Raw genomic sequence first — 15,618 nt, forward strand, 5'->3', positions numbered from 1 at the left:
CGCTTTCACTGCCTTCACAAATTAAGGGTCAGCCCTGTTAGGGCATGTGATATTACTGTGGCTTGTGCTGTCCTCCACAATGTGGCCTGCCTGAGGAAGGAGAGGGCCCCCAGAGTGCCACCAGCCATGGACTGGGACAATCCGGCAATCTTCCCTGATGACGACAGTGGTCGGCTGCTGAGGGACCAATATGTGTTGAATTATTTTAGTTAGTATGTGTGCTTTCAATTTTGGTTAAATATGTCCTGCGGTGGCAGAGGAATTTGGGTTTTTTTGGGTTCGTTTTTTTACGAATTTGGCCTCTTATGATGTTTGTGCGGTATACTGTGTGTAATACAAGGCTGCAGGGAGGCTACTGCATCCATTCATTTGTCTGTTCAGTTGATGTGTATGGATTTGTCCTGCATTTATTTTAGTGTGCAGACATGCAGGGTGTGTTATATACAGACCTTTGAATGTGTATGTATCATTTTGTATAATATGCTTGGATTCTGTGCTTTCCATCTTGTAGAGTCACTGTGACTTCAGTTTCGAAAGGAGCTGATGGTTTACCTGCTTTGTTTTGTCCTTATTCAATAAAGGAACATAATGTTACACATTGTGTTTTTATATTCATATGGAATGTGTATTTGTTTATATGACAGAGTACTAGGGCCACACTGAAGAAAAAGGATAAAGTCATAAATTTATGAGGCTGGTTCTTTCTGCAGAAAAGCTACATATTGTTTTTACAGTTTTGATACTTATGACAATGTGATACTTAATATTCTGGCACATCAGCATGTCTTTGTTTATGAAACCATACTGAAGTACAATTTCACGAAATGCCCCACATCTGTCATTTTAACAACTGTCCTCCTTTAAAACAACTGGTTACAATATTATGACTTGTGTTTTTTTCCCCTCTGTGGCCCTAATATTCTATCATTTTATATATAGCCTTATAGTCTATGGGAAACTGTAAATTATCTAATGATAGCAACATCATCTAAAAATCATTTTTTATCCAAAATCATTGAAATTAATGATCACAAACGTTTAAATAATGACAGTGGGTCTAGTTATATGTGATAACAATGTATAGTGAGCAGTGAAATAACTATTGGTTTCCATTTGTGGTGACTGCTGACTGACATTAGGGATGAGATTAAATAGATCCTGGAATTTAGCCTGGTCTGGAGCAGGCTAGCTCCACAGAATAAATCTCCATGGTAATTTATACCATAACATATCCTCCTGCCCCCTATCCATCTTTAGTGCAACCGGATTACGGATCAATTGAGCCAGGATCACCAAGATATCCTGGCTTAATCCCTTATCCTAGTTTTGTGCAACAGGCCCCAGCCCTCCAAATCTCAACCTGGGGCTGGAAGCAGTGCAACCAAGAGGAAAGCTATGAAATGAAGAGTATAACTCTTACTCTGGGGAATAATTTAATACATATTTGTGGGAAAATATATTTTAAAAAAAATATATATATTCTGATGATGTTTAGGCCAGCAGAGAAGGCCTTGCAGGCCCTGACGGCCCACCACTGCACAAACGTGTTTGTTTGTATTCCGTGTGTCAAACCTCAACAACAACAAAAAAACGGTGGGCGGGGTCAAAGGAGCCCAGCCCCGAACTTCACACTACAGTCAGGGGTATTTGGTTTGATGCGAACTACATATTGTTTTGTACCAGCAGACACAGTTTGGAGGCGTTGTGCGAGTAAATGGCCCAATGGCCTTGGTCGTATCAGCAATGGCCAATTACGACAAGCGTTATCACAGACCAAAATTCTGACAGACGCCATGATTCTTGTTTTCCTTCAGTGAGTAACAGCTGACCCGAAGTGAATTAGAAACAAAGGAAACGTAACATACTCGCCATCGATGATTGGTATGCTCATACAGGTAGCTAAACCATAATATTCTCAGTCATAGATACGCATTTGTTTGTGTACGAAAACGTTACTTTTACGAGACGTATTAGCTAGATACCAGTCAGTTAACCAACACGAATGCTAACCCAGTTAGTGAACAATAAAAATGGGTAGCTAGCTAGAACCCTAACACTAGTTGTCAAACTAAATAAGATAGTTAGCCAGGTATATAGCAAAACGTACTAATCCATGAGGGATAGCCACATTTTCTCGTTGCTACTTTAACTATTGGTTTCTGTTTTGCTAACTAACGTTAACTAGCTAACTAGACTCTGAAGTCAATCTAGAAGTCGAGGGAGGCTGAAGTATTTGATAGCTGATATCTGTCTAGTTCTGTAAATGTACTCGAAAGGCTAGCTAACTAAACTAGCTACCTCTGAAGCTCATACGGCTCAATGTAATTAAGCCACTTTATATAAACTGTACCCAGTATGCGAATCAAGCCGAATGGCAAAGATAGCTGCATTTGTTTTGAACTAACAAAGTTAGATGGATCAGTTAACTAACTTAGCTGTCATGGTTGCTAGTTATCATGAAATGTTGGTTTGAATGGCATGTGGTTATTAACGTTAGGTAGCATGTGCTACGACATTATTTAACATTAGCTTACCAGCTAACGTTAGCTACCAACTTGTTCAGCTAGCTAGCTAATGATGTCAAGTGTTTACTTAGTAGTTTAGCTAAACCAGTGACCACTGTCAAAAATGAACTATTATAGAAGTTAGCTAACAACTTGCAAGATGCAATCCGCAAGTCTTTGACTTCAATTTGTCAAAACAGAGGTTTGTGAACGTGTTAGCCACACTGTCAACGTGATGGATAGTTATTTTATGTATCAGAAATAATTAACGTTAGCAAGGTATGTGTGTTTATGTTTATTGGCAGCACAGCACAACCCCCTCCCAAACTGGCCTGAAGTTAACATTTGATTTACAGGAAGGTCTTGTTTTTGTCATTTAAGATAGCTAAGCTAGCTATTTTATCAAGTCTTTGCCTTTGTGGGAGCTCCTAAACTCAACACGTGGATCTTGCTGTTTGTACAATCTTGACACATGTCCCCTACAGTGTCAATCTGTTCATCACCCTGTGTTTTTTCTGATTTTGTTAAGATGTTACTTGATTTTTAGAATTGAAGCAAAATAATTTGTGCATACGTGTTTTTCTATGGCTCTCTTTAAGAGTGCTCATTCAATAGCCTCTTGTTTTTTTCATGGCACTGTTTCCACTAGTTACCACAGCCATAAAGTCAAAATTGGCTATATCGTAAAAAATATATAAAAACTACATTTTCTTTTTGATCTTAATATAAGGTTAGTGTTAGCAGTGTGGTTAAGGTTAGGGTAAGATTTAATCAGATTTTAAGAGAAATTGTAGAAATGGTTCTTGACTTTGTGGCTATGGTAACTACTGACGACCATTTGGCACAGGGTCTGAATCTGTGGCGCTGAATGAATGGCAGGTTGAAGCAGCTGTCTACGGAGTGGTTTTACTAGAGGTGTACCTTTTAGTTTCTGAAAAACCGCCTGTTGTCTACTGCTTTGCATGTTTGGAGATGGCCTCGTGGAATAAGTAATTACCTTAGGCTAGAGAGAAATTGCTGCTACAGAGAGGCATGTTATCCATGTTAAAAACAACAAACTTAAAGAATATTTCAGTGAGTGCAGGTTTTTCCTTTCTTCAAATAACTTTAGGCTAAACAGACTTCCAAAGTACTGTATTGAATTTGCATTATCTTAGAGTCATGTTTTTTTTTTTTCACAGGTTTGTAAATATTAGGTGTCCTAGGAATTCATGTGTTATGCTATTTGCCTATGAGTCAAAATCTCCAGGATAGCTCTTTGAGGGAATCGTTTCAAATGGATCATGCAATGTATTTTTGTGTTTTTTTAGTATTACAGGGATGCCCAAGGAAAAATATGATCTGCCCGACCCGAGGCGGATGTACACGATAATGTCCACTGATGAGGCAGCCAACGGGAAGAAGTCATACTGGGCTGAGCTCGAAATCAGTGGTGAGGACCGGTTGGGGCGGCATCACATGCTATAGCGTCAAATTAGGATGAAACTGTTTGGCTTAGCGCATGTCGAAAAGCTCATTGTGGTGACGGCGTTAGTATGTACTTCACCCCTAACTACATGTAGAAATGACCTCGACTAACCTGTACCCCCTGTATATAGCCTCATTATTGTTTATTGTGTTACTATTTTTTTTTTTTTTTTTTGTAAATGTTTACTTAACTATTTTCTTAACTGCATTGTTGGTTAAGGGCTTGTAAGTAAGCATTTCACAGTAAAGTCTACACCTGTTGTATTCGGTGCATGTGACAAAATACAATTTGATTTGAAGGCTTCCACACGTAAGCCTATGCACAGTAGGTTGGTGGCAGCTTAATTGGGGCGAATGTGCTCGGGGTAATGACTGGAGTCGTATCAAACACATGGTTTCCAGGTGTTTGATGCCATTCCCTTTGCTCTGTTCATTATGTGCCGTTCTCCCCTCAGCAACCTCCCGTGGCCTAGTAGGTGTGTTCTTTATTTTTATTTAAATTACTGTATTTCTGTGCTCCTGTTCACTGACTCTCTTGTCCCCTCATCCCCCCCCCCTCGCCTGGGCAGGTAAAGTGAGGAGTCTGAGCACCTCGTTATGGACGTTGACTCACCTCACTGCTCTTCATATCGGCGATAACTCCCTCTGTCGTATCCCGCCCGATATTGCCAAACTTCAAAACCTGGTGTACCTGGACCTCTCATCCAACAAGATCAGGAGCCTGCCTGCCGAGCTTGGCGACATAGTGTCTCTCAGGTCTGTCAGTCTACAGTGGCGACATAGTGTCTGTCAGTCTACGGTGGCGACATAGTGTCTGTCAGTCTACGGTGGCGACATAGTGTCTGTCAGTCTACGGTGGCGACATAGTGTCTGTCAGTCTACGGTGGCGACATAGTGTCTGTCAGTCTACGGTGGCGACATAGTGTCTGTCAGTCTACGGTGGCGACATAGTGTCTGTCAGTCTACAGTGGCGACATAGTGTCTGTCAGTCTACAGTGGCGACATAGTGTCTACAGTGGCGACATAGTGTCTGTCAGTCTACAGTGGCGACATAGTGTCTGTCAGTCTACGGTGGCGACATAGTGTCTGTCAGTCTACGGTGGCGACATAGTGTCTGTCAGTCTACGGTGGCGACATAGTGTCTGTCAGTCTACGGTGGCGACATAGTGTCTGTCAGTCTACGGTGGCGACATAGTGTCTGTCAGTCTACAGTGGCGACATAGTGTCTACAGTGGCGACATAGTGTCTGTCAGTCTACGGTGGCGACATAGTGTCTGTCAGTCTACGGTGGCGACATAGTGTCTGTCAGTCTACGGTGGCGACATAGTGTCTGTCAGTCTACAGTGGCGACATAGTGTCTGTCAGTCTACAGTGGCGACATAGTGTCTACAGTGGCGACATAGTGTCTACAGTGGCGACATAGTGTCTACAGTGGCGACATAGTGTCTACAGTGGCGACATAGTGTCTGTCAGTCTACAGTGGCGACATAGTGTCTGTCAGTCTACAGTGGCGACATAGTGTCTGTCAGTCTACGGTGGCGACATAGTGTCTGTCAGTCTACGGTGGCGACATAGTGTCTGTCAGTCTACAGTGGCGACATAGTGTCTACGGTGGCGACATAGTGTCTGTCAGTCTACGGTGGCGACATAGTGTCTGTCAGTCTACGGTGGCGACATAGTGTCTGTCAGTCTACGGTGGCGACATAGTGTCTGTCAGTCTACGGTGGCGACATAGTGTCTGTCAGTCTACGGTGGCGACATAGTGTCTGTCAGTCTACGGTGGCGACATAGTGTCTGTCAGTCTACGGTGGCGACATAGTGTCTGTCAGTCTACAGTGGCGACAATTCAAACTGCGCTAAGTGATGCTAGTTTGGAGAACTAAAATCCACATTACTGTTATTGTCTTCCACATGAGAAATTATATGCGAAATGATATGGCCTGTTAAAGAGAAGAGTTTGCTGTTCCTCTTTTACAAAATAGCATTGGAATTAACCTGGTTTCTGTTTCATTTAACCCCTTTCTACAATTCTCATGCTTCAACCCCTGTTGTTTTTGAGCTGTTTCCATTATAATTGGAAATGTTAAGTGTGTTTGTTCATTCAGTCAACATTGCCATTTCAGAGTCTCTAGGGAATTTAGACTGAGAGCACGTTCTATAAAGGAGATGGATGAAGAGACATTTCAGGCTCCCGTGTGTGGTATTGCATATCCTTATTCCTCATTATGATTGAAATTTGTAATAGCTAGTTCCTCTGTTTCAAGGAAATTTATATTTTTGTTTGTATCGCTCCTGTGTATTCCCTCTTCAGGACCTGACCCTCAATGAAACTTTGCTCAGTAACTGGCTGAGCAGACATGGAAATGACCTGAACAGATACTTATTGATTGACAGATGATTGTTATGTGTTACTTCAGAGGGATTTCTACAGCTCTGGTGACTCGACAAAAGCCTTCACTTCTTTGATTACTTTCTGAATCTTATTCTGTCCCTAGCATCCTAAAACATGTCTGTCTTACCTCTTCTACAGGGAACTTATTTTAAACAACAACCAGTTGAGGGTTCTACCTTTTGAGCTTGGAAAACTGTTTCAGTTACAAACACTGGGATTAAAAGGTAAGCTTTGCTTCATAATCATTTACGTTTTGGATGTTTGGGTTATCTAAGTTCATAGTGATTTGTAATCTTGCATGGGTTTTCTCTAAGGATTCCCTTGTGTACTTTTAGCTCTAATAATAATCTGTGTATGCCTATTTGGTTGCTCAGCCAAGTGATTTCCAGAGTAGAGGTCACAGAATGAGAGATGTGGCATTGTTTTCATTCTGCATCCTGGAACCTGTGTAATATCTTCTGTGTAGTGTGTTCATTTTCTTTCTGTTTCCTCCTCAGGAAACCCACTTGCACAAGAAATATTGAACCTCTACCAGGAGCATGATGGCACAAGGAAACTGCTCAACTACCTTCTGGGCAATCTGTCAGGGACTAAACAAGGTGAGTCCAAATACAAGAAAAGGATGTTGTTGCTCCTGTGTTGTGTTGGATTGTGAGTGTGTTAGTTAGCAGGTATTACATAAGTTGTGCTTTTCTTTGACATTGGGTGAGTGGAATGACTTGGCTCCGTCAGTTGATCTTGATGATCCTATTCAAGTGGTCACTCCTCCTTGAGGAGCAGTGTAAGGATGACTCATGTTCCCCCTATCTGTCCCAGTCAGCTCAGAGCAGCCTCCGCCCAGATCATGGATTGTTCAGGCCGAGCCGGACCGGGCAAGAACAGCAGGTAACAAACTCATCCACCCTTACAAATCACTTGCAATGCCTATTGAAAGCCACATATCAACACACACATTGTTGTGTGTGTGTTGATCATATTCAGAGCCCTAATTAGACTTGAATAATCTCCTGTTTACGTCCCTTTGTCCTTTGCTAGCCCTGTTCTCAGTGATGTGCTACAACGTGCTGTGTGATAAGTACGCCACGCGCCAGCTGTACGGCTACTGCCCCTCTTGGGCCCTCAACTGGGAGTACAGGAAGAAGTCAATCATGCAGGAGATCCTGAACTGCAGTGCTGACATCATCAGCCTACAGGTGGGCAGACGGACACACTGGGATTTAATACTGACCGCTGCAATAAATGATGACACGTGCGTGGTACAATCGGTCTAGCATTTAGGGCATAGATCATTGTCTTTCATCAGATGGCAGGACAACTGTGTCACGTTAGAATGACATCTGTTGGAAGAGAACGGGGGTTTGATTTCCATAGTTTACAGGTCCTATACTTTGAATAATGCACCTTCAAAATGTACACTAACTAACTGGAATTGTCCTGGTTTTTCCTTAACAGGAAGTGGAAACAGTTCAGTACTACAGCTATTTCCTGCCAGAGCTGAAGGAGCAAGGTTACGAGGGCTTCTTTAGCCCTAAGTCCCGTGCCAGGACCATGTCAGAGTGCGACCGCAAGCATGTGGACGGCTGCGCCATATTTTACAGAACCGAAAAGTGAGTTGACACCACACTGCCACCTGTCAGTCCTAATTAGATTGTGAGCTCACGTATGTATTCAGGATGTTAATCGGTTAGCCGCCAAAAATACATTTCACCGGTCATGCTTATCGGTCCATAGTTTAATTTGCATAATTCAGTGGAATTAAATTGTCACTTGTGTAATTTTGTTAGTCATCATGTATCTTATCACACACTCACAGCATACAGAGACTAGTTTGAGGAGAGGGATGTCCTATCAGCTCTTCACTGGAGTGAAACATGCTTTTATAAGCCCAGTCATTGCGCAACAAATAACAATTCTAAATGCAATCGCGTGTAAATAAAATACATTTTGATAGCCACAATTTTAAAAGGAGCTTTTTTTATTTGTTAATCAAGTGCACCTCCCTCTTGCCATTCGAGTGCGTAGGCTATAGTCAACGGTCGGGAGGCTATCAGCGCGTCACCCACCACTTTGCAATGTGAGCTTGAGGCAGTAATTGTCTGAAAGCTGAACGTTTTACTTTACTTCAAATAATGAGGCATGTCTTAAAATCTTTCCATAGAAACGTGAAGGCAATTATTTTATAAAGACTTCTTGATGCCATTAACCAGCATTTCTCTCCTGTTCTATTGGTTTCCATATCAACTGTGTTTTGTTGTCCTGAAGGCACGATCCTGGTCATATTAGCAGCACATCCTAGTTGTTGTAGATTCCCCCTCTAAGTTTCTAGTGGAGAGTTTCATCTCTGTCACATTTTGGTCTGCTGTTTAGAACTGTGTTTTCCAGCTAATTTCATTTTGGTAAATGTTTGAAAATGACTTAGCTGCTTCATTACAGCAGTTGCATGTTCAATAATAGGCTATAGCTTTTTGACTAAGACGATAGGCTTGCTACTGTTGCATGGTTCCATTGTTAAGCTCTTAATGAAAACAAGCCCAATGTGTTTCTGTCGCCAGCCTTGGGACGACTAGCATTTATTAATAAACATCTCTTCGTTATATACAGATCTCTGAAAGTATTTTCTGTTGGTCATGTCATTTTACTGTTTGATAAAAATGTCATTTCTGTTGGTTGAAGGTCACTTAGTCGGCAGGAAAATGTACTGAATTGTGCATCCTTAGTGTGTGTGTGTACTGTATGTATGACATTTACCCTGTGTGTGTGTGTGTGTGTGTGTGTGTATATCGTGTGTTTCAGAGGTGTAATGATTCCAAGTTCAGCCATTGCAGAATAGCCTTTTTATGCTGTCCCAGAGGCAGCACATTGCACTCACCTTTCTGTTCTGCCTCTCCTCTCCTCCTCTCACTGGTCTGCCTCTCCTCTCCTCCTCTCACTGGTCTGCCTCTCCTCTCCTCCTCTCACTGGTCTGCCTCTCCTCTCCTCCTCTCACTGGTCTGTTTTGACTGTCCTGTCTACTGTATAGATTCAGCCTGGTACAGAAACACACGGTGGAATTCAACCAGCTGGCTATGGCCAACTCTGAGGGCTCTGAGGCCATGCTCAACAGAGTCATGACTAAGGACAACATTGGTGTGGCTGCGCTTCTAGAGATGCGCAAGGAGATGATGGAGCAGTGTGGTAGGTCTCACCACACATGAAAGAAGCGGGAATTCCATAGGGCTTAAATGTTTCCCATGTAGAAACGCTGCTGTTATGCTGTGTGTTTGTCCAGCGGGGAAGTCTCTGCACGGCATGGAGAAACAGCTCCTCCTGGTGGCCAACGCCCACATGCACTGGGACCCGGCATACTCGGACGTCAAGGTGGTCCAGACCGTCATGTTCCTGTCTGAGGTGAAGAACATCGTAGACAAGGCCACACGCAGCCTCAAGCTCTCCTCCATCTCCGGGGAGGCCAACGCCGTCCCACTCGTCCTGTGTGCTGACCTCAACTCACTGCCTGACTCTGGTGAGTGGATGACTGGACTGGCTCAGTTGAATAGTGAGTGTGCTCTACTGTAGTGACATTTGTAATGACTGGTGGTATGTGTGTTTGCGGGCTTGCAGGTGTGGTGGAGTTCCTGAGCTCGGGTGGAGTGGACAGCACCCACAAAGACTTTCAGGAGCTGCGCTACATCGACAGCTTGACGAACTTCAACTGCAACGGAAAGAACGGCGCGTCCAACGGCAGGATCACCCACGACTTCAAGCTGAAGAGTGCCTATAAAAACGGCCTGATGCCTTACACCAACTATACTTTCGACTTCAAGGTGAGACTGTCACTGTCACGGTCACAGCTTCCCTCTTCTGTGTACCACGTTATTTTTGCGTTGGTGTAAATTTAGCGTCAAGCTGTCTGGAATGTTCTAGAAGCCTGGGCTATTATGAAGGCTTGGGTCACACTGATAAATCTTCTCCAGCCCGGGTGATGTGAATGTATTGCCATCTAACGTGCTTTTCCTCTCTGTGTAGGGCATCATTGACTACATCTTCTACTCTCAGCCTACGCTCAATGTGTTGGGGGTTCTGGGCCCTCTGGATCCTCACTGGCTCCATGAGAACAATATCAGCGGCTGTCCCCACCCCCACATCCCCTCCGATCACTTCTCCCTGTTTGCACAACTGGAGCTGCTCTTTCCCAACCCGTCGTCAGTCAACAGAATCCACCTGCCAGGGCGCAGGTAGTTTTCAGAGCCACGAGGGAGCTGATGCTCTAATCTTGTTCTATTTTTCCTGAAAAGTCGATTAAGAATATTCTGGATAAATCTATGTACAATCAGAGGGGGCGGGGGGTACGGCAATCATTCCCCCCCCCCCCCAAGGATTTTAACTGAAGCAAAAGCTCACGGCAAGCTCAACGATAAGTCTTTACCTCCTTTCCTGGGCACAATTTGATGTTGTATTTTTTTCCGCACCATATCACACTTTGCAGTCCTTGGTGTTATATCGTTTTTACATCACCTACAGATAAGTTGTTGAATTGTATTGTGTGGCAAATGGTAAAATCTAAAAGTGAGATATTTTGATAGGGAAGGAGTCGTGTCGCCACACTCCAGCCCGAGCAAACAGGTACATCTCAAGTTGCCACCGATCAACTAGATAAACCCACGAGGCCGATATACCTGTTTTTAACCAGAGTCTGTCTCAGCCTCTGCAACTCCAAATCCATTCCCTTGCATTGCTGTATCTTGCCATAAAGGTGTGTTGAATAGTGTAGCAGGTTTGGAGGTGCTGGAGAGAGCAGGCCAAACGTTATTTTTCCACCTGCTGATGCGGAGACCACCTCTCCAGGTGCTAAAAGCCTGTCCTCTAACTCAGCGGCTCCATTTTATACTGAGTGGCGCAATTGCTCACTCCTGTTCTGGTTTTTATAGCCTAATATGAACAGAGTAAAATTAAGGGACCACTTTTTTAATATTTCAAAGCATTTTTACCTTCTAATCACACATCATGTGCCATACAGAGCCATCATTTGAATCTAGCGTCAGATATTCAAATATTACGACAACCACCTGTTATTCACTCAGTGACCATTAGTGGTTCTTAGTGACGGGGCTTAGGGATTTAGAAAAGGGAAAATGGTCAGTCTGACTTGACAGCTTCCCAACATGTTGTCCTAGGCCAGAGAGCCCATCTCTGACCGCATAGCTGTGTAGCCATATGGAATTGGTCAGGTGCCAAGTTGTGTTAAGTTGCGTTATGGTTTAATGCTGGGTGGACAGCCCCCTAAAAACATGCTCCAACAGACAGAGCTGTAGCACTGTCTTAGAGGCAGGTAACAAATGTCAATTTTAAAGACATCCATGCTCTAAACAGGGTTATTCCTTTCCATTACTAATAGTTTATTGTTTGATACAGAAACTTGGACTCAACTTGATTGTATATGAACTGCAGAAGTCATAATATGCTGCGTTATTTTGTAAGTATGGTCAGTTTTTGCAAAAATGATTGTATTGTAAATTTTAAGGCAACATTTGTCTCCATTTTAAAGTTAAAGAAATATAAAAGTCCAGCTTGTACAATAGTTTTTTTTTTCAGGTTTCTGCTGTTGAAATTTGTCTCTAACGTATTTAGGTCTGTTTTTATCATGTCTTCATTGTTTTCGGAGGAAGCCGATCATGAAGAAGCCTCAGTCTTGTGTAAAATGGTTCTATCTGACTCCTGAACTCAGGCCATTCTCTTTTTAAGTTTTGTTTCATGTTATGTTTTTTTTGTCTACTGCTAGACCTACAGTGTTGACGCATTCTACTTCAAGGGCATGTGTGAAGTCCACTTACATACAGTACAAAAAATCCAGAGGTAAAAATGGGGGCAGAATGTGTTATTCTGAAATATTGCTCTGAGTCCGTTGTGGTCCAGAACGGTGATGTGGTCCAGTCCGTTGTGGTCCAGAATGGTGGCATGGTCCAGCTCTTTTCCAAATCACAGTGGATATACAGTCGAAGTCGGAAGTTTACATACACCTAGGTTGGAGTCATTAACTCAGGAATTGTGAAACTGAGTTTAAATGTATTTGGCTAAGGTGTATGTAAACTTCAACTGTATAACATATGATCTGTTTCAATTATGGATATTTTCTCACAAGGCCATTTTTCTTGTTTGTTTTTGTTCTGCTCTCCTGAAGTTTATTTTATTTGAAGGATTGATGAGCACTTTATTCTAGAACACTAGCGTAGCTACTCGTATGGCTTTTTTAAATGACGCTTTTGCCTTTTTGCAAAAGCATATTTTTTTAAATTAATTTTACCAAGCAGGAGAACTGATGGAGAGAGTACGGTCTTGGTCCTTTTCTGTTGTCCCTTTTTTTTACAATTAAAAAATCTGGTTGTTTTCAACAAAAGCAATGTATCTGTTTAATTATATTGGATTGCTGATGGTGTTGTAACTAAGATTTTTTTGGTGTGAAATTGTCAAGATGCATCACGTTTCCTTTCTTTGACATGAAGTAAGTGTGTGTGTTACATAGACGTAGTAGTATGATTGGTTTCTTTCTTTGCTCATTTTTTTACTTTTGTGTAATTCTTAAACCAAATGTCGTTTTGTAAAAATGTTGGCACACCGAATTCTAGATTTGTATGGATGATTTAAACAGTATTTTTAAAGAAAAAAAACGATTGGCAAATATCTAGAGAAAATAATCACCGATAAATAAAGATTTGTCATTGTCACAAAATGAGATCAACTTTTAGCTTTGTAAAATGTTATCGGGTGCTGGTACTGGGTAGGGGATGTCTTGCTAGTAGCTGAAGAGCTGGCTGGCGTAAAAGGCTATTTGCTTGTAGATGTGCAGCATTTTGAGGTTCCACTGACTTTTAGCCAACATTTATCAGACAATTTGTCCCTTACACTGTTTCCCTGGCAGACCCTAGAGCAGGGCTCTCCGACCCTGTTCCTGGAGAGCTACCCTTCTGTAGATTTTCACTCCAACCCCAGTTGTAATTAACCTGATTCAGCTTATCGACCATCTAATTATTAGTCAGGCGTGCTAGAAAACCTACAGGACGGTAGCTCTCCAGGAACAGAATTGGAGAGCCCTGCTCTAGGGGGACTGGAGATGTTTGACGGGTGCTACTGTTAGCACAGCCTAGTTGGCAACGTTGAGCTACTCCCTGGCACTACTTTAGGTGTCTTGACTTCATCTCTAGCCATTTCTCTTACGTTTGATAACCGGTGCGTGTATGGCCACCACCGTCATTGGCAGAATATGAATTTGATGCGACTGACAGATTTGTGGCGCGCCTCATCCGTCCTTATGAATAGTTGACCAGAACATGCCAATAATAATGCTTTAAACTCAACTTTTTGCACGAGTTTCCAGTTTGTAATGCTTTTGCAGAAGTATTTGGCAGAAATTACAATATCCCTGTCTTTTCCATTTTTGTCGTCTTTTCCATGCTATTTCCCAATCCATTTACCTTTCTTTCTGAAAGTAGAGGTAGAAATGCAGTGGTTAGGCTTGTGGCCAGCTGAAAGGGAAGAACTGTATAGAGGTAATGCACTGGACCAACTCTTGTTGACCATTTTTATGGAATACCAGCAACAAACTTGCACAATGTTTAAACAATAATAATATATATATACACACACACAACATAATGGCAGCTGTTTTTAATTAAACAATTAAATACATATTATGTAAAGTGAAATTGTTTACCATGTCATCCTCCAGTTTTCTTGGTTCGCTTCACTAGTTGTTTATAACTGGGTCAGTTTGTTTCACTAGTTGTTTATAACTGGGTCCGTTTGCTTCCTTTAAACCTCTGTATTTTTCCTATTTCTGGTTGAAAATAAATGCTATATCTGTTTTAAATCTATGTGTATTGTATTTGTGTGTTGCAGTACTTGAGTCCAGGATTCAGACTCAAGTCACGATTTTCATGACTCATGACTTGACCGGTATTTGTCAGAATCTCCCTCCCTTGCATAATTCAACATACTAGCTACAACAGCAGATGTTTGGATAGCTGCTGTATTAGCAGTCTAACGTTGCTTAGCTGTATACATATCGAAATATACTGTAGCTTCAGAGATCGTTGGACTGCAGCTTTTAGCGCTACCAAGGGACTCGTGACTCAACACTTGGACTTGAACGACTTGAATGCTAGGGACTTGAGTTCAGTGACTTGACTACAACACTTGTGTGTTGTACACCGGAGTGAATCTGTGACTCTGGTAATGTGAGTTATGTCTTGTTCTAGTTGCAGATCCCTATGGGGACAGGCGTGACATTGGGAGACTATTTCAAGGTACATCTCAACTTATATTTAACAACATTCCCTTCAGGAACATGCAGTGCAACAGTCTGGATAAATAAGCAGTGAATTGTTTCTCCTATTAGATCCCACAGAGGGGATTTCTCCAATCAGAAAATCGTGACAGTCAGCCAGCAGATGGTGTCTATGTACCATCGGTTAGAAAGTTCAATCTGATTTCAGGTGGTTTATGAATGGTTTGATTTCCAATAACTCAGCATGTTCGGGAAAAGATGAAAGACTGTTTTATCTGGACACGGTTGAATATATAGATCGAGGTTCTGTCTTGTGGATGTGATACTCAACTGGATCCCAGATGAATCTCTGTATCGACTGTTGTTTCTTCTCACAGATGGCCGCTGTATCTCCCTGAGTCTGGCGAGAGAGACTACTGATTGTAGCTGCTGCATCGGCATTGTCTTCTGTCTGAGCAGCATCTGTTGCTGTGGGTTAGGAGGCAAGCTGGGAGGAGGGGCCAAGAAATGTAAAGAGACAACTACATTTCTTGGGAGGGGTATGCGAGTAGGAACTTGATATCAGCTCTAGACCCAGCCCCTTCTCCATGCTAGGAGAGAGGGGGTTATTTCCTATACCCAGGGGAACATTCACAGCAGATGTTACTAATGGCTTTGCTGTAAACTGCGTGAAATCAATCCATTAGCAGGTCCTCACAATTGGCACGCGCTCAACACTCTCTCTTGCCTTGTCTCTGGCATGTCATTCTGTCACCAGAACAGTTAGTATTGTCAGTACTCGAGCTGGGGAACTGCCACTTTGATCTACTTGCCAGATTGGTATGAGGAGAGGCTCAGAGAGCGAGTTTAGAGCTGCTAGCATTAAGCCCTTCAGCACAGAGCAACAGTTTGATTCCAGCTCTGTGTAGTTAATCAACGCTGCCATTAGTCTTGATAAGGACAGATTCCGCTCAGCAAACCAAGGAATGTTCTCACTGGAGCATGCCGTTGGCCCA

The 15,618-nt window shown here is 42.5% G+C and overlaps 1 protein-coding gene across 1 annotated transcript; it reads left to right on the forward strand.

The window, feature by feature from the left end:
* Positions 1 to 1,698: 1,698 nt before the first annotated feature.
* LOC120021524 (CCR4-NOT transcription complex subunit 6-like) lies at positions 1,699 to 14,210 on the forward strand. The gene is made up of 12 exons (XM_038965315.1): positions 1,699 to 1,895; positions 3,815 to 3,936; positions 4,541 to 4,727; positions 6,502 to 6,587; positions 6,861 to 6,962; positions 7,180 to 7,248; positions 7,399 to 7,556; positions 7,816 to 7,970; positions 9,383 to 9,537; positions 9,632 to 9,865; positions 9,964 to 10,166; positions 10,369 to 14,210. The coding sequence occupies exons 2-12, from the start codon at positions 3,825 to 3,827 to the stop codon at positions 10,579 to 10,581; spliced, it is 1,674 nt and encodes a 557-aa protein (XP_038821243.1). The 5' UTR covers positions 1,699 to 1,895; positions 3,815 to 3,824; the 3' UTR covers positions 10,582 to 14,210.
* The last annotated feature ends 1,408 nt before the right edge of the window (positions 14,211 to 15,618 follow it).

This window comes from Salvelinus namaycush, chromosome 26 (genome assembly GCF_016432855.1).
Source record: "Salvelinus namaycush isolate Seneca chromosome 26, SaNama_1.0, whole genome shotgun sequence".
Lineage (NCBI taxonomy): Eukaryota > Metazoa > Chordata > Actinopteri > Salmoniformes > Salmonidae > Salvelinus > Salvelinus namaycush.